At 30.8% G+C, this 22,909-nt stretch overlaps 1 protein-coding gene across 2 annotated transcripts in view; it reads left to right on the top strand.

Moving 5' to 3' along the window:
* LOC145331048 (uncharacterized) overlaps positions 1–22,909 on the top strand; it is a 456,415-nt gene that overhangs the window by 384,400 nt on the left and 49,106 nt on the right. For both annotated transcript variants that reach the window (XM_080175663.1, XM_080175664.1), the window contains 3 exons: positions 10,260–10,334; positions 15,569–15,644; positions 19,640–19,699. In XM_080175663.1, the coding sequence (XP_080031789.1) occupies positions 10,260–10,334; positions 15,569–15,644; positions 19,640–19,699 (211 nt within the window). The remainder of the gene's footprint in view (positions 1–10,259; positions 10,335–15,568; positions 15,645–19,639; positions 19,700–22,909) is intronic.

Below are 22,909 nucleotides of genomic sequence, written 5' to 3'. Positions count from 1 at the left end.
GAAGGCGTTTACCCCCAAGCTTGGACGTCTTTTAGTGTGCATTAACTTATATTATCAATCAATAGACAAAATAGTAAATAAATAATAGTAAATAAATAAATAGTGCTGTTATAATAACTCGCTACTGTTCTGATAATTTAGAAAAAAGAAAACAGTAAATTGTAATGCAGTAATTTTGTCATCAAAAAAGCATAGATTTTTAATACTTTTATATACATATATGAATTATTTGTTTTATAATTTTTTTTTCATTATAGGTATGTCTTGGAAAATTTATCAGTACAGGCGTGCAGTAATTAAGGGGGGAGTCAACAACCCCCCCCCCCCCCTAAAAAGTATGGGGCTGTATACACCCCTATGCTTAAATTCCAAGAGAAAATATTAAAGGGAGTGTCGAAAGTTTTTATGTACTTCGGGCAAATTTGAAATAAATCTCAAACTTGGGTAAAATATTTTTATTTATCTTCCATTACCCTATCCCTACATCCCTGACAGGGAAGACACCTGTGCAAAGATTTAAAATAAAAACAAGGATGATAACATGTTTAACAGCGAAGCTCATCATATAATCTAACAAACGTATATTTGTTAGTAATTGTACTTTCTGGTAAAGATTTTACAGTTGCTTCGCTTATAATATTCTCTTATCGTAGAAAAATCGTAAAAAGTTTTAAATAGAATAGACGATTAAATCGTCATAGAATATTAGCTATCCGTTACGGACATGTAGACGTTGTGACGTAAAGACGGTGATTATAGAGTAGCTGCGCCACTAAAAATAATCAACCTAATTCATTTTCTCAGTAGTTGTTTAATTTTAAATATTCCATTTTGGGAACTAGAACAATTTCAATTTAGGCACTACAGGGATATGACTATGGATGTATAAATAATCATCTTCCAATATTGAATATTTTCTCATTTACAAGGGATAAGACAATGAACAATAAATTGATTGCATTAATATTAAACAAAAACACACCTTTTGATTGAAAATTATCGGTTGAAAAGTTTGGACACTACTAGTTTGATTCAACCAATCAATATTTGATTTACAGGGATTTGACAATGGATGCTTATTTTATCTTCACCCAAGCCTCTAAGTGCTGTGTATTTTTGGGAATATATTTCAGCAAAATAGCATAAAACCACCTAATTACTTTCAAGAAACTTCTCTAAAAAGCAAAACTATTTTTGAGATAATTTTAAAAAATAATATAAAAATACTTTATATTGTAGACATAATTTAAGCAATCTACCTTTCATAATTGCTACATGACTGTTTGTCTATAGTTAAACATATTTAGACTCTTTTTGATTAGCGGAAATGAAGTTGAAAAGTAACCTACACATTTGCCCCCCCCCCCCCCTCCCCTAAACTAATTCCCAGAAAAAAAATTACAAATTGAAATTCATGGGTAGAAAAAATGTAATTTAAACCAAAAAAAATGATGCATATCTAATACAGAACTCAGCGGTAAATGGTTGTCATTTTTTATGCTTCAGACTACTTATATGCAGGGAGAAAGCGATAGGTATATGAAATATAAATTATTATATCTAACAATGTAAGAGTCTACTGGTACTTCTGAATTTGTGCGATGTTTTTATCTCGTTAATTTCTCGTTAAAAATTCTCGTTATTTTTGAAATTGTATCTTTCATTTATATATCCCTTTTTCTCCGATTTTTATGGACAAGACTACTAACATTCACGGATATGGGCATAGGTCAATAAAAGATAAAATTAATCTATCCTATATTTATAAAAAAAAAGGCTTTAACTTTAACTTTTTCTGGCTTTTACACTATCCCACAAAAATTACGATGTAATATATTAAAACTATCCAAGTATTTCTGTTTTAAATTTAAGGCTACTACGATATTCCAAAAATTAAGGTTCTTTAGTTATGGTAGCAATTTAAAAAGAAATATTTGACTAGTGACTGTCTTTCAAATAAGGAATGAAGGGGAAAATTAAGTTATTTTACATTCCTTTTTTCCTTGATATTTAAAAGCTATCTAAGGCAGAATTTTCTTCCTTCTTTGTTTCATATTTACGATGTTGTTCTTACTTTCGTTGAATTCTTAAATTTGATATTATAAAAAAATTCTTTTGAATAGTTATTTCTCGCATCGTATTATAAACAGCTTTCCGCGATTATAGAATGTACAATTGCCTTCGGCACCTCGAGGCTAAAAAAACTGGTTTTAATCTTATGATTGTACATTTTTATATTCGTAGAAAGCTGGATATAATACGATGCTAGACATAGTTTTTTTTGTATGGATGAGAACCGGTTCCTATCCACCGGATTCGAATAAATACTAGAAATATCATTTCTATATTAATATTTTAATTTAAGTGGTTATAAAGGTAAGGAGGAAAAATTAGACTGCAAAATCCACTGGTACCCACTGTTAAAAATTTTGGCTTAAAAACTTTTTTTTTATAGTAATTGGGGTTGTACTTCGATTTATCATTTATTGCCTTATCCCTTTAGATCCTTGGTATCAACTCATTATATTATTCTAACATTTTAAAATTATGTAAAATAGGGAAATAAACAAACATACAGAGATAATTGTAGAGATTATACATGATAATGACTGTCCAAGTAAATGAGGAAATAGGGTACTCAATTCTCAATTTTAAACTATTTGGGTCATGTTTTAAGCAGGGAGAATAAGGAATAAGACATTTTTGGAGAAATTAATGTGCATCCCCAATGATGCCAAACAAAGTTACACCTTATCAAGATTAAAATTATTGCTTTGGATCAAAATAACAAAAAAATACCCAACGTTTTTAAGCAAACGAATGAGAAAAGTGTTGATAAAACCTTGGGTACCAGTGTATGTAACAAACAAATGTCCCTTCCCTTCCTGAATAAGTTTAAACGACAAATTTTCAAGTTTTATCGAAGTTTTTGCAAATGGTAAGGGGAAATTTGTTAGAAAACTGCTTAAAATATTAAAACCCAATTTAATTAAATCAATAAAAAATCGCCGAATGATTGTCCCTTTCTGTTGGTCAGTAAGGAAACACATCTCTCAAAATTACGTACAGATATGCACAGAAATTATCAATATTGCAAGCAAGTACAAGAATCTGCAAATGTAGCCCTTCATGTCACTTTGAGCAAATTAATCAGGGTTGACTTATCGTTAGGGATAAGACAATAGACGAGGAATTGATAAACAACTCCAATGAAAGTAAACTAATAAACCCATTATGTAGATTATTTTTTGAAAAGTTTGGGCACTGCCAATTTGGAAAGAAACAATCAAAGTTTGTGAGCCAACGAATAAGATAACGTGATTATAAAACTTTGGGTACCAGTGTAATTTATAGTTCAATATCCCATCCCTCCCTCATTTGCCACCCGCAAATGCGTCATAAATAGAGGTACATACAGACAAACAGACAGTACTTTAAAGTAAAGAAGCTACGCTGCAATAATTTTTGCGCTTACACACACACTTATATACAATGAGCGCGTGTTTATAATTTTAGATTGGTCACACACACAGAAATGGATGTAATTGTACAATATTAATGGATATTATGACAGGGGAAAAAGTTGTCGTCAATTTAACTTGCTAACATAGAACTAGTTTATTGGTCAATAGTCAGTTCTTTCATCCATGGATAGAATCGGATAAAGGGAGTGGAAGGGGTAATCGTTATTTTAGCCAGCTACAAGTTTTACTTTTTTAGAGAACATGAAAATCTGGTGTAGGATCCAAGTAATAATATATCCAGGAACAAAGATGTTGGTTTGTTTGTGTGTATTTTATAAAAAATAAGAGTTTATTAGAGATACAGGGTTAGGTTGATATGGCGGTTCCCCTAAAAGTGCCTAGTCGAGCACTGAAACCCCTTACCTTATTTTTAAACTAGCCTCTAGTGGCACTTTAAATGTTTTTTTTATATTTAAAATATGTGTATGTTGCGTTTGACGTTTATGTTTACGTTAAACTCTCTTTCTAAAATCAAGAAAGGTAAAAAAATTGAGATTTTTTGTAATTTCTCTTGGGAGGGTGTTGGTACCCTCCCCCAAAATAGTTATAAACCTTCCCGGGACCTATGAGAAGCTACCCTGTTAAGGAGAACCTGATCGGTTCAGCAGTTAACGAGATCCTTCGATACAAGCAAACAGACAGACAAACACACATCCTGTTACTTTATTATAAGGATAGGATATTGGGATTATTGGATACATAATAGCCCCAAAGCTATAGTCCAATTTATTACAAAAGTGAGAAGCAGTCTTTGCTCGTTATTAATTTTCTTCCCTACAAATTTTCAATCTATAGTGAGATAAAATATTGTATTAACTGAAGAGAAAGGATATTTTTTAGTATTTAATTAACCTATATCTTTATCCCTTCATATTTAATTCGAGGATGATTTTTTAGATGATGCAAAAGTGTATAAAATACTTTTTTCGTCCTAATTTGAGTAAATAAAACACGACAAACCAACAGACTAACATCGCTCTCAGGAAGGGAGGGAATGTTCGACTGTAAATTACACAGGTCTTAAAAAAGTTTCATTCTGTGGTTAAAAATCTTATGGCGACTTTATATGACATTCAAATATAGTTGTCATGACTGACGTAATATTGACATGCCAATTTTAAGATCTGTACATCATTTTGTAAATAAAAATATACGACAAAATGATGAAATCCTTGTATACTTATATTGATATAATAATACACAAAATCTCGATACGAGAAAAGGTAAAATATTTTTCTCCATTTGAAATATTTCTCTGTTAACTTAAATGTTTTAAAACGCCATAATATAACGTGTCAAAATAATTCATAAAAAAGCCTCAAAAACGCCCCAAATTATGTAATAGACCTTTTTAGCAGTGTAGCCACTCTGTAATTCGTCTGTATGTATCTTTTGAAATAGTTAGAGGATAGTTTGGACTTTTAAACTGTGGTTATTAAAGTTAAGCAGTGCACTGATAACCCCGCACGATAATGGCACCACAGGTATAAATATCCCCGCAAGGTTTAGGCATAGAAGGAAAATCCCCCAATATTTTAATTTAGTGTTTTGGGATGGGGGGGGGGGTATTGGTGTTCAAGAAGATATTTTGAGTGAAAGCACAAAACAACAAATCCTTTAATTGAAGAACCTTAGCCTGGAAATCTAAACCCTGTGGTAAAGTTGTCGTTTCAAATGCTTCGCTGATTATGGATATAATTTTCCCTGTTAAACTTAACTTTTAAGACTGACTCAAATTACCATATATTTGTCAGCTACGCCCTCCCCTCACCCCCTCTAAATGTCGACAATTAACAGCTTATTTGCCCTGTTAGATGTTAGTACTGTTGTTATATCAACACAATAATTCGTCAATTGGTCGATAAAGGTTTTTGGAAGTAATACTTGCCGTCGACGTATAACAGGCATACCTGACATATTATCGATATAACTTTAGTATTAATAGCAATATGACTCAGAGAAGGCGGGGACAATAAGACGTTTATTACCCTAGTCCCCAAAGTTCTATCATAACGTTTTCTTATTCGTTAGCTTAAAAACTTTGGGGTCTTTTATTGAATTTTTATATTAGGTTCCTTAAGTTCAGTGTCTAAAAGTTTCAACTTTTAATTGTAATCTAAAGAATCTAATTTTGTGAATCATCATTGGGGTTGCACATAAATTTATCACCCATTGTCTTGTCCCTAGAATTTGATTACAATATCATTTTGATATAATAGCAACACAAATGTTTAACTGGGAATATAATTCTTTAATTGCAACTTTTAATTTAATTTTAGGTTCCTTTTTAAAATGCGAAATATTCGTTTAAAACCCTTTAAAAATGCCCTTTAATAGTAAATACTAAATAGGTATAGAGTATTATATGTATTCTTAAAAGTTAATAGGTTTAATTTAAATTGAAAAAAATCTTAGGATTGGTATTTCCGTAATTTATTGGGATCTTAGGAGATAAGACAGTTGATGTTAAATTAGAACATCCAATTATGATAAACAGAATTACCCCTTTTTTAGATTGGTTTAAAAGAATGGAGACTACTGGGTTGTACCAACCAATCTATATTTAATACAAGTACCCAAAGTTTTTAAGCCAACACATCAGAGAACGTCACTGGTATAACTTTAAGATATTTTAATTTATTTGAATCATTTAATGTTTGTGATTTTTTTCGGGTCATGGAAAGAAAACAAAGTTGCGGGTTTCATCATATTTTCACAGTAGCTTTTGAAAGGTTGTTTTAGCTTAGGTTAGGTTAAGTAAATGTTAATGATTGCCCCGAATGGTTAGAATATATACCCCGCAGGGCTAGAGCCCCCCGAAGGGGCTAGAAATAGGAGTAAAGCTACTATGAAAATGCGACGAAACCTGCTACTTCGTTTTCTTTCCATAATCCTTTTTTCTCTTTGCAAACCCACATTTTTAATAGTGCTTATTTAATCATTACATAATTTAAATTGAATAAAATCTGTAAAAACATATTTTCTATCCCGTTCCTTTTATTAGTTGCCACATAAGGCTATAATCGTCCTTATTAAATCGAAGCAGGAAATCAAAATTTTGGCGACTACAAAAACGGTGGGCATACATTTGCGCATGGTGTTTCATATTCGCATAATATCACAATAGCATATGAATAAATTAAGAGTAGTTTTATTTTGTGTAATTTGTGAATATTTAGTAATAGCTAGCGATTACGCCTCTAGGAGTAATTAGGGGCTCTTAATAGAAGGGAGGGAGGCAAATTCAATGCTCCATTTTCAATCTTAGTTTTAAAAGAAGCAAAATATAATAAAAAAGATTTGGGGGTAATGTTTTTTAGAAGCTATTTTTTTCAGGTTGGGGGTGGAGGTTCCCACCCCTAAAATAGCTAAAAAACTGCCGTGCACCTATAAAAAGCTTTACTGTAAAATAGAACGATATCAGTTCTGCGTTTCGGTACAATCAAACAGACACACATATACACAGACAAACATCTTCATACTTTTATATAAGAATATGAGTAGTAATGTGATAAAAATGTGGAAATGATTACCCACCACAAAAACTCATAGTAGTAACGGTATAGTAACTATTTCTAGGGGGAAATAACTACATCATAATCACAATACAGTAGCAACCTAGACTCCACAAAAATCCTATTGTAATATTAGCAATTAAGATAGACAAAGGGTCTGTAATCAAAGAACCCATCTATGTATATAAAACAAGAACATAACATGCTAAGCAGTCGCCTGTATGTTTATCTAAAAAAGCAAACAAAAAAGTGTCGGTTAGCCGTTTATGAGATCTTGACAAACGCATGTTGTGATATTATCACTCCTAATAAATGTCAAATAGTTCATTTAAATTATTAATGCAATTATAAGTCGGCATAACAAAATAGCTTAAAACCTACCCAGAACTATGTAAATGCTGCAGTTTTACAACTCTTACCAGCGAATAGACAGATTGACAAACAACCAACTACTTCAGTAAATCAGATTTTTTGCTGTTTTTTTATTTTATCCCTTTTTATAAGCATTTAATATGTATGTATTTATGTATTCAAGAACTAGTTACTTGTATGTTCTATTTAAATTAGGCCTTAGCTAGGATACAGGGAAAATACAATGGAGTATGATTTTTTATACAATGAAAATCTATTTATTTTGATGGCTTATAAATATAAGAGGAAGATTATTTTAGCAACAATTTTACACAATCTCCCTGTGTTTTGGGAATATTTTTTATAAACTTAAAGTTGTACCCAGAGAGCTTTTTAGGTCTGATTAAGTTAGGTTAATTTGGGTCACTATACTTAGAGGGATAGATAGGCAGGGAGGGGACATTGGACTGTAAATTATACTGGTACGTAAATTTTTTTGTAAACACATTCTCTCATTCTCTGACCTCATTAAACCAGCAGTGTCAACACTTTTTCCACAACTAATTTTAATTTACAGAAGGGGTGGTATTGTTTATCATAATTGAGGGTACAAATCAATTATTCTCCCATTGTCTTTTCCCTTAATATCCGTGGAGATAAAACAATCAAAGATGAACTTTTCTTCCAATTCTTATGTTTAAAGTTCTGCATTTTGGTTCCCTTATTGCAAGTTTAAATTTTTTAATACTGCCAAATGGCGACGCTACTATAAATATTAATTTTAACCTTTCCTGTCTATCACATTCCATATTCAAAAACCAGGGGTCCAGGGATGGACCAATTGATGTGAAATTTATCTTCCTATTAAAATTTAAAAGTTCTTAAAATTTTATCTGGAAAATATATAAAATATTTTGTTTGTCTGTGTTAAATTTAGATCATTGTAAATGGGGGGGGAAGATTAATTTATATATCATTGGCCTATCCCTGTAAATCCCTGAATATGCAAACCCAACCTAGTTATACCCTTTTTATCAAAGGCTACACGGTGTGGTCAAAAAGCTGCAAGTTTGCTTTTAAACTAGAAATGTCATTTTTTTCTTAAGTGAGAGGACATAAAAGTTTTTTAAAACCTACAAACATTTTTAGTTTATTTTTGTCCAATGTCCAAATGCTCTTAATCTATAACTGTTTTATTACTTAAAATTAGTTAGTTTGCTATTTATTACTCCAATTGTTCTTGTTTTTACACATTTTTTTGAGCATTTTTTAAGCCACACCAAATTCTTTGGTACAAAAGATGTCCTGGGGTATTTTATACATACAATGGTCAAAGCATTTTTTGTGTATGTGTGGTGTGTGGATATTTTGAAAGAGATATTTAGTGCATATAATTTGACTGACTGCCATTCAAAACAAGGATGACAACATTTATAGCAGCAAAGTAATATAAAAGATTTAAAATAAATTTAGTCTATCTTAAATAGCAGCCGAGTTAATCCTTTCCCCAACGGTTTTGTTGTCCACAAAGAGCCGAAGTCGCAAGGCAAACGTGGATTACTTTTATCATTTTAATTTTATTTTCCGTGGAAAAAAACTCTATAATACGAGACGCCATTTTTTTTATTACGGCTCGGAACCGGTTTAACCTAGCGGAAATTAATCGGATTCGGAGCCATACTGGAAAAATAATTGATGTTTACATGATTATAATTCTAGATGCCAATTTTTCAAATCAAATTTATTGTAAAGAAAAATACCAAGTGCATTTTTTGGCAATTTCCAAACTTTTTTGGTTTGGTGTTACCCCCCCCCCCCCCTCAGCTCTAAAAAAGGGAAATATGTTCTTCGATCTTTGTTTAGTTAAATCGTGTTATCCTATTAGATAAAGTAGTAAGGTTTTTTGTCTGTAGCTTAAGATTTCGATAACTTCTGAACCGATTGAGTTCTCCATTTTATGGAACCTTCAAATGGTCCTGAAATTGTTTTGGGTTATTTAAATTTTAGCTTTGAGTTTTGAGATTGTTTTAGGATATTTTTTGCTCTACCTGCCCCTTTACAGTTCTACTAGATGAAAGTGGCGCAGCCGCTAGTGATTTTTTCAAAATGAATTTTAAAAACTAAAAATTATTACAAAATTTATATTATTATTACAAACTTCGTGGAGGTTTTTTTACACTACATTTTAGTATTAACTGGGGAAATTAAGCATTTTTTCTCGCCTACAGCCACTCCTGTAACAACATTTTAATATTTTGATTAATTAATAAAATTATAGGAACAATTTCAGTAAGTAAAGAAAATAATAAATTAAAAACAATCTTCAATGATAGTAATCTTGAAAAATTAAAAATAATTATAAAATTCCTAAAAATATATTTTTTATTTGGACACAATACCTGCAAAATTTCCATATAATACCAGGGAGGTAGGGGACATAAGACTGTACGTATATATGACTGGTTTTATATATAAAGTTTTATCAACCCTTTATTTAAACGTTGATAACTTTTATTAATTTATTCTAGCAGTGTCCAAACTTTTAAACCAATGATTTAAATCTACATAACGGATAATTTGATACTTTTTTTTCTGGTGTGGATTCAAAACCAATTAATATCCGCTGGATTAGAACCGGTTCCTATTCATACTGACAAATCACGTATAGCATCGTATTACAGACAATTTTACGCTGATATTAAAAAAATATCTAAGAAATAATACCAGTTTTGTTAGCCCGATTCTACGTGGCTAACAAAACTGGTTTTAACTTACAATTTTTCATTTTTATATCCGCGAAAAGCTGTATATAATACGATGCGATTAATAAATATTCTTATGATTATTAATATATTCTTTTTTATTTCAGTTTAACAGAAAGCCTGCCCTGGCCTGAGGGAGAAGCCAAGATGGTCTCCAGACGGGCTATACTCTCCAGATCCAGGTACACATTTTCTCGGCAGTTATTTGAGATAAAATATATTTTTTTCTGTAAAGATATACATTTTTACAGAAAAATTTTTTTTTGAATTTTATTATATTGAATGATACAATTTGAATCTTCATGTAGAAGAATAGATGGATATAAAACAGTAGATTTAGCTTTTCTAAGAAGACAATATCTCAGCAATTATTTGAGATAGAAATACATTTTTTATATTCATTTTTGAGAGAAGCATTTTGGTCAATCTATTATCATATTATGTTAAATCTTTATGTAGCAGATAGATGGATAGAAGCTATGCAATCTAAAAAGACAATATCTTGGCAATTATTTGAGAAAGAAATACATATTTAGATGTCTTTTTATAGGATCTATTTCGGTCAATCTATTACTTATAATCTTCATGTAGTATACTAAATGGGTAGAAAACAGTAGATCTAAAAATTCTAAAACAATAATATAGTGGTAATCATTTAAGAAATTATTTTTTTCTGGAAAGATGTATATTTTACAGAAATTTTTTTTGGTTGACTTTAATATATTGAATCTACATGTAGTAGATAGATAGATAGGAAAAAATTGTATTAAAATAAAATAAGAATATAAATTTTCTTGGAAAATGCATTTTTTACAGGAAAAATCATATTTAAAGATATGTAATAATTAGAAATATAAATAAAGAGTTGGTTAGATTAATAAATTGATAGATCTTACATGATAGATAGATAGGCATACATATACAATGATAGTCAAACTGGCATAATTAAAGAAAATTAAATAAATAGCCTGAGGTTTTATGAAGACATTATAGTAATTGCTGATTTAATTTAAAAACCATTTTCCCGCAATTTTTGGGGAGAAAACGATTGGAAAAAAAACGCACCGCCCCTAATTTAAAATTTCTCCCCCTCAAGTAAAATATGATTAGTTTTAGAGATTTCTTTTTTTTCAATTTCAACTTTAAGGTTTTTAGTAGCGGAGCTACTCTATATGTTTACGTGTCCGTCCGTCCGTATATCGCCATTTCTCCCTTATATTTCCCCATACTTCTTCCAGTTTCTCTTACCTTTTCTACATCATCTTTCTTCTACCCCTTTCTTCTTCCATTATTTCCTTCCCTTTTGTTTTTTCCTTAGCTCACTATTTTGCTATCTTGCTGACTATCTTTTTACTTTGCTACCTCGCTTTCTATCTCTTTACTATCAATGTATGTAATCATCCTTGTCGAAACCTAAATTATTGAAACAAAGACATGATCCTATACTTTCAATTGGGAATGAAATAGTTATTTCTCGCATCGTATTATAAACAGCTTTCCGCGGATATAGAATGTACAATTATAAGATTAAAACCATTTTTTAAGCCCCGAGGTGCCGAAGGCACCTGCTAAAAAACTGGTATTAATCTTATGATTGTACATTTTTATATTCGTAGAAAGCTGGATATAATACGATGCTACATATAGTTTTTTCGTATGGATAAGAACCGTTTCCTATCCACCGGATTCGAATGAATACGAGAAATATATTTATTTTCTATTAACGTCTCCCTGACTTTAAAAAGACAATTTATCTCTCTAATAAAGGGATTTAAAAGGTATTTAAGTTAATAATTCAAAAACTGTTTTGTCATCGAAAATAACTATGTTATAAAAATTAGCCAAAATAATTACGTTGACCGGACGTGTGTTTTTTATATAAAGGCATTTTTAAAGCGATAAAATGTACACTGAAAGTTATAGCTGACATATTATCGGCTATCTGCTTTTATGGCATTATCAGTGTCGACTATATATTAGGGTAAAACACTAGAGGGGGAAGGGGTTTAATAACTGTATTTTTCTATCTCAATGACTTTATGCCGACTCTTTTAATTGGGTCTTTGAAAATCAACCAATGGCGTCGGGAATATTAACACAGCCAAATAGCAGAAAACAACTTGCCAGCAGACGAAAAAGGTCATTGGAAAAAGGGTAGTTATCTGCATATACATCTATACTATAGATTTGTTGACTATATTGCTAGAAATAGACATTGCTGACACATCAGTGACATTGATAAGCATTATATCTAAGTCTTATATTGATAATACAACAGCACAATGTTTTTACAGGGTTGGCAACCTCCAAAGGCAGAATTTTGTACTTTTCACAACTAGAGCAAAGTGCCAATCATTGATGGATATTCAAATAAGAATTATGAAGCCTAATATCTCTTGAATGACTTGACAATTCAAATACTATTCAAACAAACTAATGCAATCAAAATCATTTTTTGCAGAATCTTCAAAAATGTACTAAAGTACTTGGTTGTCCGTTTATCTGTCTGTGTTACTTAAGTTCTCTAAAATGGAAGTTCAAATGGGTCTATAATGTAAAGAAGATTTATATTAGTTCGGAGCTGGTTTTAGGCTATTTTAATGCTCTCCCCAACCATTTTGAAAGGCTAGAAACGGTGAAAAGTTAGTATTTATAGGGCATAAATAAGATTTTCACACACTCACACTATATGATTAAAATTGGAAAAACGATTAAATCTTATCAATTTATGAAAATGTATGTGTTTCTATCGCAATCAGAATTATTTGTCTTGTTGGGGGAGGAGGCTGGTGAGCATTCCACTGGACCTGCCATTATTGCAAACCGCACCGTGCACTAAATTGGCAAATATGGGTGCCGGATTTTTTATGTAAAATCCGTAAATTATGAAAATATACTTTTTGAGCTTTATTGTAATTGATGAACTAAAAATATTACATTTTAAAATCATTATATTTTTAAATATTTACGAAAATTCACCCAATTTACGAAAAAGGTAAACAAAACAAAAATGGCACCCTTAAACAGGTGACACAAAAATATTGACCATGACTTTGAGGGGTTGTAATGTAGAGGGTGGTGTGGGGAGGTATTTATATCACGACAAAACTATAAGGAAATAATCAGACTTTTATTATTTATAAAAATTTAATAAACTAACATATTTTCCGCCTTTTATTGACTTAAAATCATAAAAAAAGGACAAGAGTTTAAGTTCTGAACGTTTAAGAAAAAAGACGTTTTGAAATTAAGTCAGTCTTGGCCACTTTATCGATGATTACGATGCCTTCCTATTGTCCATTGAAGACCTTTGGATAAAATTATACTGATTTCCAAAGTTTTATAAACTCGACCTCTCATTCGTTGGCTTAAAACCTTTTGTTTGAAATAAATAAGATAACTGATAGATATAGAATTGTAAATAATACTAGTACCTAAAGTATTGTATTTGCTAAAACTTTGGGTACTTTTATTAAATTTTAATTGTTTGGTACAAACTATTAATGTCTTAACTTTTTCACCAATAATTTTATCTACATAAGAGGTATTTTTTATATTATTATTGAGGATGCACTGCTCAAATTTATTTTCCATTGATGTATCCCTTAAAGTCATTGATAGATTAGTGGGAAGATTGATTTATTGTCCATTGTGCTATCCCTGTAACCCTGAGCGTTGCAGCAGCATAACCTTATATTGCCAATTAGGCAAATTCGTTTTTTAACATTTTTTTAAAGAGATGGGTTTTTAGCGGCATAAAGATTCTGTAGAAAAAGACAATAACGTCTATAAGTAGCGCAGCTATAATCTAAGAACTTTTGTTAAGTTTCCCTAAAATTGGAGAACTTAATCAGTTGGTGAGATAAAAGTAAGACTGATAAAAAACTGACTTCTTTATATTACAGAATTTAGGTTTTAGTCTTAAATTCTTTTTAAATCCGTCTATAAACAAAGAATTTTTAGCCGTATTACCTAACGTCTTCGGTAGGACATACGGACGTACGGACGTACATAGTAGCTGCATTACGGACAAAATGTTAAAATTCTTTGCACAAATTTTAAAAACAATGTTCCTTTCTTTTTAGAAGGGGGGGGGAGGAGATATTCCCATCGTTATTGAGTTTTATATGCGGAAGGGGGAGGTAACCTAACCCCATAGAGGGTAATGAGTAGCTATTAATCACAAACAAGGGATACCAGAAAATCTACAACACTTTTTTCTCCAAAAAAACGAACTTTCTTGCTATGAAAGTCATAATATAATAAATAAAATTTGAAGGGAAGTTCAATTTATCACACATTGTCTTATCCCTGTATTCGTGATAAAATTATAAGCTCTAGCCAATTAAAGTGCATTTGTTGACAGGGAAACAAGGATAGGTCAATGATAGATAAATAATTCTTGACCCCAAAATATTTAAATTACTCCCTCACCCTTTCAATTTAGAGAGTATAAAGTTTAGTTTAAGATTAATTTTATTTTCTAATGCCCACCCCCTGTTATCTGTATAACTAAAAAGGCTAATGAAAAATTTTTACAATTCAAACTTTTATTATAGTCAATAAATATCTATTTTTTTATCTCTCTATTATCTACTTTTTATTTGAGGAGTGGGGTGAGGGGAATGTCTGTCCTAGTGTCTTATCCCTCTTTCCCTGATTTTATTGGGTATCTTTAAATTTAAATTTTTAAATGATGAATTTAGATATTTTTCTCGTATTCATTCGAATCCGGTGGATAGGAACCGGTTCATATCCATACGAAAAAACTATGTCTAGCATCGTATTATATCCAGTTTTCTACGAATATGGAAATGTACAATCATAAGATTAAAACTAGTTTTAATCTTATAATTGTACATTCTATATCCGCGTAAAGCCGTTTATAATACGATACGAGAAATAACTATTCTCGTATTCATTCGAATCCGGTGGATAGGAACCGGTTCTCATCCATACGAAAAAAACTATGTCTAGCATCGTATTATATCCAGTTTTCTCCGAATTTTTTCGGCACCTCGGGGCTATAAAAACTGGTTTTAATCTTATTATTGTACATTCTATATCCACGGAAAGCTGTTTATAATACGATGCGAGAAATAACTATTCTTTAATAAATCTTTTTAATCTTTCGACTATCCAGCTATGGCTATCTATTTATCAAACTATTTTGTTATCTATCTATCTACCAAATTATCTATTTATCTATTGATCCGACTATTTTTCTATCTATCCTTTTCTTAATATGTATAAGTCATTTTTCATCAGATTTTCAATTTTTTTAGCTTAAGAACCAGAAAATAATTTCTAGACGTTATATCTATGGGGTGTGTTTTTTTCAAAAAAGCATAATTTTTTATAAAAACTAATATTATTTTATTTTTTTTATTTTGATTAATATTTTTTTTCTTTTCAGGGATGATTTAAACCTAGAGGATGCGCGTGTCCAGGGAAGCGAGGATCAATGGTTCAGCAAGGAAAAATTATACAAGGTAAAAATGGATATAAAACATACGTGGATATTTGTCTTCAAGTTAGGTTGCTAACATTGTCAGCTTATTAGTCAGTTCGATCATTCAGTAGGGGAAGAATGGGTTTTTAAAAGGGGGTGTATAGGGGTATCGTTATTTTAGCCAGCTGCGAGTATCATTTATAGTTCCCCCAGGGATCTAAGGGATAAGACAATAAATAATAAATGTACATTCCCTAGTTCTACATATTACAAACAAAGATCCCCCTTCTGTAGATTAAAATTATTGGTTTAAAAGTTTAATCACTGCAAATTAAGATTTGAAAAGATTGTCATGAAATAACACTTTTTTAAAACTTTGGAACGTCCCTCTTTGCACATTAAATAATTCAAATTAATTAAAATCAATATTAGTTTCTAAAATTTACCAGGGAGTGAAAAGACAATGAAGTATAAAGTTTATAAACTCGTTTTGCAATTTGCTAGCTTAACAAAAACTTTTGGGTTAATATCGAATCTTGATTGGATTGTACAAAATTACAGTATCCAAACTGTTCCACCAATATTTTAAATCAACAAAAGGGGTAATTTTGTTTAATATATATCCCATCCCTTAGTTTTACTGAAATTAACTAAACAACCATCTAATTTGAAGAAATTAATTTCTCAAAAATTTGTTTTGTCTTGTCGTATTATTTTCTTTATGTCTTTTTCTTTTTTTTCTACATGTAACAGACACATTGCTTTAAGCAAAAACGATATTTAATACCTTCAAATTATCCCTCCCCCCCCCCCCCTCCCCCACACTCCATCTCTAAAAAGTACGTTTCCCTTTAATTTTCATTGTCTTTGACCATAGGATGAAATTAGTTGTGCTTAATCAATTTGGTTCAATCTTTTAAATCTCGAGTTTAATCTCCCCACCCCCACTTAATCTAGAATCAAACCAAATTTTTTGTCAATGTTAATAACGCTAATAACATTATTCCCAATTATCTTGGGAATCACAATATCAATCATCTTGAAAATAGTATACAGCAATTAAATTTTAAAAAAATGTTATAAAAAAGTTTTATTTGTATAATAATTTTTACACAATTCATAAAAAAAGTTTGATGTTGGAGTGACGATTTAAACTATCAACTAACTATCCACTGGCAAAAAAAAGGATTCTACCAATTCTCTTTTTTTTCATTAAAAATTTAAACAAAGATTTTCAACAAAAAATTTTCTCCATCGATCTTTATCTCATATCTATTGATATTCATAAAGATGTGGCTACTCTATAACTTGCTTTGTCAGTATGTATGTACATTGTGGTTTGCTAGTTTAAACAGTTTAAATGATAACAATTACAGCATGCTATTGTACAATAAGATTAAAAAGTACAAACATTTTTAGCGACGAAAAAGTTGAAGGCTTAAAAGTGTTCCTAACTTCCTCTAAATGAAAAACTGATTTTAAAATTCAGTTTTTAATATGCTTACTTTTATGGATGTTGTCATCCTTGTTTTTTTTCAAATATAATAACAGTACTAATCAATAGATCGAACAAATTGATAATGAAATTGATTTAGAATTTGAAGAAAAAAGAAAAATATTTTAAATTTTAAATTTTAAAGAACAGTAAACTATAATACATGATGACAAATACCCAGCTGTCCGAATATGTGTACAAGTTTTAAGTACTATTGGTTTTTAAAAAACTTTTTAGAATAAACCTTTCTAAAACTATTTGTAAAACTCGAGAAAAACCCACATGTACACTGTACAGTGTATGCATACTGTATAAAATCAGACCCTGAATATGCCAGTCTTCCAAAACTTTAGTAGGCGTTGTACTTTTTTGTAGAAAAATTTTAACAAATTGATTATGTAATTTGATTCGCTGGTCATATATTACGTATTTGAGTATTTTTTAAAGAAGATATGATTTTTTTACAGACAATTTGAATTAGTCATGCTGCCAAATAGACTGACTGACAGACGGATTTTTGAAATTATAGGGTAGCATCTCTTTCAAAAACATTTGAAACCACAACCAATTAATAAAATGGTAATTCTAAAGCCCTTTAAAATGTTAAAAAATACACACTAAAAAACATGTGTTATGTAATTCAAATTTTAAATGTTTGGGAAAAAACAAGGACAATTAGATTAATGGGTGGTTAAGCTAAATTATTTGAATAAATATGATATTTTTAATGATTTATTATTGGATTGTCAGTATTTTTGTTCAATAGCTGTCATTGATATCCATGAAAAACAAACAATCTATAATACAAAGTAGAACGATGTCTGTCTGTTTGTCTTTCTGATTGTTTGTAGCGAAGGATCTCGCTAACCGCTGAACCGATCGGGTTCACCTTTACAGGGTAGCTTCTCATAGGTCCCGGGAAGGTTTATAACTTTTTTCTTGGGGGGTGGGACACCCCCCAACCCCCCTAAAAAAGGAAAAATAACCCCCCCCCAAAAAAAAAAAAAAACTCTTGGGGCCCAAGCCCCTAGAGGCTAGGGCCGAAGCCGCTAGTACAACTTTAAAGAAAGACAAACTAAAGTTTCTTCTACTTAATCTTATTTGTGGACTCCCCCAATGAAAAAAAAAAATATTAATTTCATTGATTTAAAGCAGCGAACTTTTTACTTGCGTTCACTAGCCAAGCGGGTCGCTATAGGGAGCTTTTTTACTTAACCTAACATAAAAATAAGCATCAATGATAGGTTTTTCAAAACTTCGTTTGGGGGTCCATTTGAGATTTGTGGGAAATAATAAATTTAAATTATCCTTCCCAGGAATCAAAAACTGACCAAAAACGAAAGAGAAGCTTCACTCATTTCAAAGAAACAACAATCTTGTAAGAAAATTGCCGAAAAAAAAACTGTTTTAATTAGTTTGACCTTCAACGATTATCGATTGAAAAATTTGCCATTTGGTATTTTGCAAACTTTGGTAATTTTTTAGTAGCGCAGCTACTCTAAAATTACTTATTTGCATAGTGGATCATTGCATTCATTGCATCCGCTGAATATCTGAAAGACAATAGGATCGAATTTTGGGCCAATACCACGTTAAAAATAGTTTCGACTTCTGCTATGTCAGATACAGGACATAATAGTTATTGCCCAAATCATCACCATTCACACTTAGGACTCCCAGATAAAGGTCCTTCAATCAAAAGACTGAAGGGCGTTTAACTGTTTAATCAAGCACTTAATATCGTAATCGATATGACATAATTAAAATGAGACACGACATAAATAATTGAAATTGCTATGTCAACACGTCCACGTCCAACACGGACTACACTGTGTTAAAGGCCTATTCAAAACACTTTTTTAACACTTTACCATTCGCCAAAAGTGTTTATTGGCGGCTGTATAAAGCATTATTTTCACTAACGAAAAAAATCTTTGAAATTAAAGAAGCAGGAATGTAGGGAAAGGTCATTAAAAGATAAATTGATATTTCCCTGTCTTAACAACATTATTAAACTCTTTCCCTATATTTTTTACCATATGTATCGCGTGAAAGATTAATTTATCTCACAATTGACCTATCACTGTATCCCTAAGGTCAGAAGGAAATGAATGAGGGTCGAACTTTGTTACTCGACACAACGGTGTTTCCTCAGTCTAGCAGGGAATTGTCAATAGAAGTTAAATTAATAGTTCCCATTGTAAAAATGTCGTCTTAATTGGATTCATAATAAAGGGAAGGAAGAAAGGGTCGTAAATAAATTTGACTATAACTTTCCCCTCTCTCTATCTACCTATTTTATCAAACTAATGTATTATGTTGTTTTGATAAAACGTCGCCATTAATAAATTTTTTCTTTTGATTTTTTTTGGCAATAACATTTTTATTACAACTTTACAGATGTTTTTTTTTCATGTTTAAGTTCGATGATTATAGTGATATACAACCCTTTTTTCCTCATATATAATTTATAAGTCCTTAATGTACACCTAAGAAATGGAAGATAAAAAAAATAATATTAATTTTTCTTTTTAATTTAGGATCACGTTATTGAAGTTTTGGAGAAATGGGACAATATTGACGACGAGATTTGGGCCAAGGTAAGAGTTTATTGTTTAGTTGCTTCGCGCCTCATATAATATTAGGTATGTAAGTCAGTTCTTTCTCTTCAAACCCAGAATAAAAATCAACATGTTGCTCTAGTGAATTTAAAGAAAAATCGCTGGTCAAAAATAGTGATCTTATAAAATTGTATATTTTTCTTTTTAAGTAGCAATATCGTAAAAAGCAATTAATTAATCCTTACGTTCTCGAGATCTAACTGGACACAAACACATAAACATCCATCTACTTCAATTTGAATACAAATATATGTAAAACTGTATGTAAAAATTGGTATAATTTAACCTACATGTCAACTGCAATGTCAATATTAAAATACAACGGTAAAAATATAACCCCAACCAATAACCCCGCTCATAAACAAAATTCCCGAAAAATTACTCATAAGCTTTTACAGTTTTTATTTGGAGGAATTTTTATATGAAAAAGTATTTGGATGTGTGTTTGTGTGTTGTTTATATTCTCCTATACGGCTGACACTGTCAAAATTTGATGCCTTAAGCCCTAAAAATACAAATTTAATGGTTTATATTGAAATATAAAATAAAAGAGGCATTTTCTGACATGTTATCAACCCTTTTTATGTCTACTAAATGATATTAGTTTTCATCTTGGTAACTGTCTTATGTTGATATGATAAGAGCAAAAACGTTTAACAGATTCTTGAGAAGCTTTAAATTGGTCATGTGCAGATTTTAGGCTATTTTTTGGGAGGAAACTTTAATGCCACATACATTTAGGTAGCACTAAAGAGACATAGGGGTTGAGATTAATTTGTCATGTAATAATCTATCCCTGTATTTCTTTAAAACTCTAAATATTTTATATCACACACACACATACACACACACCACACACACACACATACACACACATCACACACACACACACACACATACAGAATTTGACCCTCACGACCTTTATTGTAGTTTAAACGGGGCCCCCCAAATTACTATAAAGTTGTTGTCCACAGGAATACAGGAATAGAACAATAGAATATAAAATAATCGCCTTCAAATTTTACCCCCCCCCCCCCCCCCCAAAGATGTAAGTGATAAGTTATATTATTGAGGGATTGATTAATTTGTCTTCCAATTGACCTATCCCTGCATCCCTGAGTATAAACGGAGGCCCTCCAATTACTATAAAGTTGTTGTGGGGAATCCAGCAGGGATTTGGGGGATATGACAATGAGGGACAAATTAAACCTTCCCATAATCAAAAGTCGAAAACCACGTATTTTTCATTTTAAAAAACGAACCTTTTCTATAATTAGGATCGGTCCGTCCGTACGTCCGTCCGTAACGGTTAGCTTTTTACGTTGATTTAGGCATGTTAGAATTGTCCTATCGATTTTAAACTTTGCATGGTGATTCCTGTAGTAGTTAGGTACGATTTAGAAAGCGTAGCAACTCTATAATCATTACCAAAATGTCCATTTTTAACATGTTGATTTTTTCCTTTTTTATTAACAAATTTTTATGTGATCTAATTTTCCGATTGATCTGATTTTTTGTATACTGATTCCTGGGAAAACAAAGTACAATATTATAAGCGAAACAACTCTATGTTGTCATCCTTGTTTATATATTTTAACATCATTTTTTTAATAGGCCCAATAAGATTGGATTTTTTTTCATTGGTCTGTCCCTGCATTCATGGGGGTTAGAACATTAAAAAGTAGTTTAGAATTAGTAAATTTAGTAAATTTGATGTTAATAGTGCTTATTAACATATAATATATGCTAGAAATCTTAAATTGAGATTGATAACTTTTTTTAAAAAGCAGGATGTCATTAAGCATTTAAAATATTTATTTTAAAATTATTCTCCCATTAACCCTGCCTTGAACGTCAAAATTAAATCACATTTGATTTTTCAACAAAAAAAACGTATTGAGCTAAATTTTCTTTATGTCCAAAAGTGTCAAAAATCGTCGAAAATGACCAAAATTTTCTACGATGATTCTACAAAAGAAACAATTTTTTTTAAAGATCTAAAACCAAGAACAAATATTTTCATGGCTAGCGTAGCTAACAGTTTAGATAAAAAAAAAACAGAAATATAGGACTAAAACTAACTAGATAGATTGATAATTGTATTAACTAGGTAGGTATTGTAAATAAATCACAATTAGTATAGTAATTCGATACGTAGCTCATTTCAGGCAATGCAATGTAAGGTTTAAATTTTAAAAATATGGAAATGATAGTCTTTTTTTAAACTTACTCTGACAGATTGACGTACAGACATCATCCTAACTATAGAGTAGCTCCGCTTCTTAAAAAAGTTAAGATAAAGGTTTTTGTGAAGGCTAAAGCGAGCGAAGGTTAAGGTGAAAAGGAATGAATTTTATCAATAATGAATAGTAGTCCCAACTTTGGGTACTTTTATTGAATTTAGATTAGTGGGTTCATTAAGTTGAGTGTTTAAACGTGTCAACCCCTTACAGTAAACTACAGAAGGGATAATTTGTGTATCATTATTGGGGATCTACATCAATTTATGGGCCATTGTCTTATCCCTTTAGATCTCTGAGAACAGTGCAGACAAAGTTCTAGATACAGAATGATACAGCTAGGGATACAGTAATAGGAAAATGGACAATAATTTAATCTTTTTCCTGATTTTTACAAATTTTCTGTGTCCAGATCTCGTATTTTTTTGAAGAAAACTTTTCTCTGTCTTTCGGATTAAGATTTAAAAATCGTAAAATCATTATCTGCTTAAGCTCTATAATAGTTCACGTACGCCTGTCTTTTCAAGGAGCGCAGCTGTTCTATAATTTGGTTTGTATGTACGTCAGTTTGTCCGCTTTTTAGAGGTAGATATTAAAGGATTTTATTAATTTCGAATCAATCAACAGCAAAAAAATTACTTCAAGGTAATGACAAACTTACCCTAGTTGTAGAGTAGCTCTGCTACTAAAAATGACGAAACATGAAAAATAATTATTGAACAAAAAAAGCGTAGCTCGATGACAAAATACATTTTTTCTTATACCTTTTACACAAAAAAATGTGAAGGAAAAGGAATCAAGGAAAGTACAATAAATATGCCCCCCCCCCCCCAACCCTCCCTCAAAAAAAACTATAACTTAATAATAGTCCTTTCATAAACCTTACTACTTTAAAGGCACTAAAACAGTGCAATTTTATAATTAAAAGCAAAAAAGGAAAAAAATATTA

The sequence above is a fragment of the Acartia tonsa genome, chromosome 11, assembly GCF_053477335.1.
Source record: "Acartia tonsa isolate MP-2025a chromosome 11, ASM5347733v1, whole genome shotgun sequence".
NCBI lineage: Eukaryota > Metazoa > Arthropoda > Copepoda > Calanoida > Acartiidae > Acartia > Acartia tonsa.
This window is presented reverse-complemented; position numbering and strand designations above follow the sequence as displayed.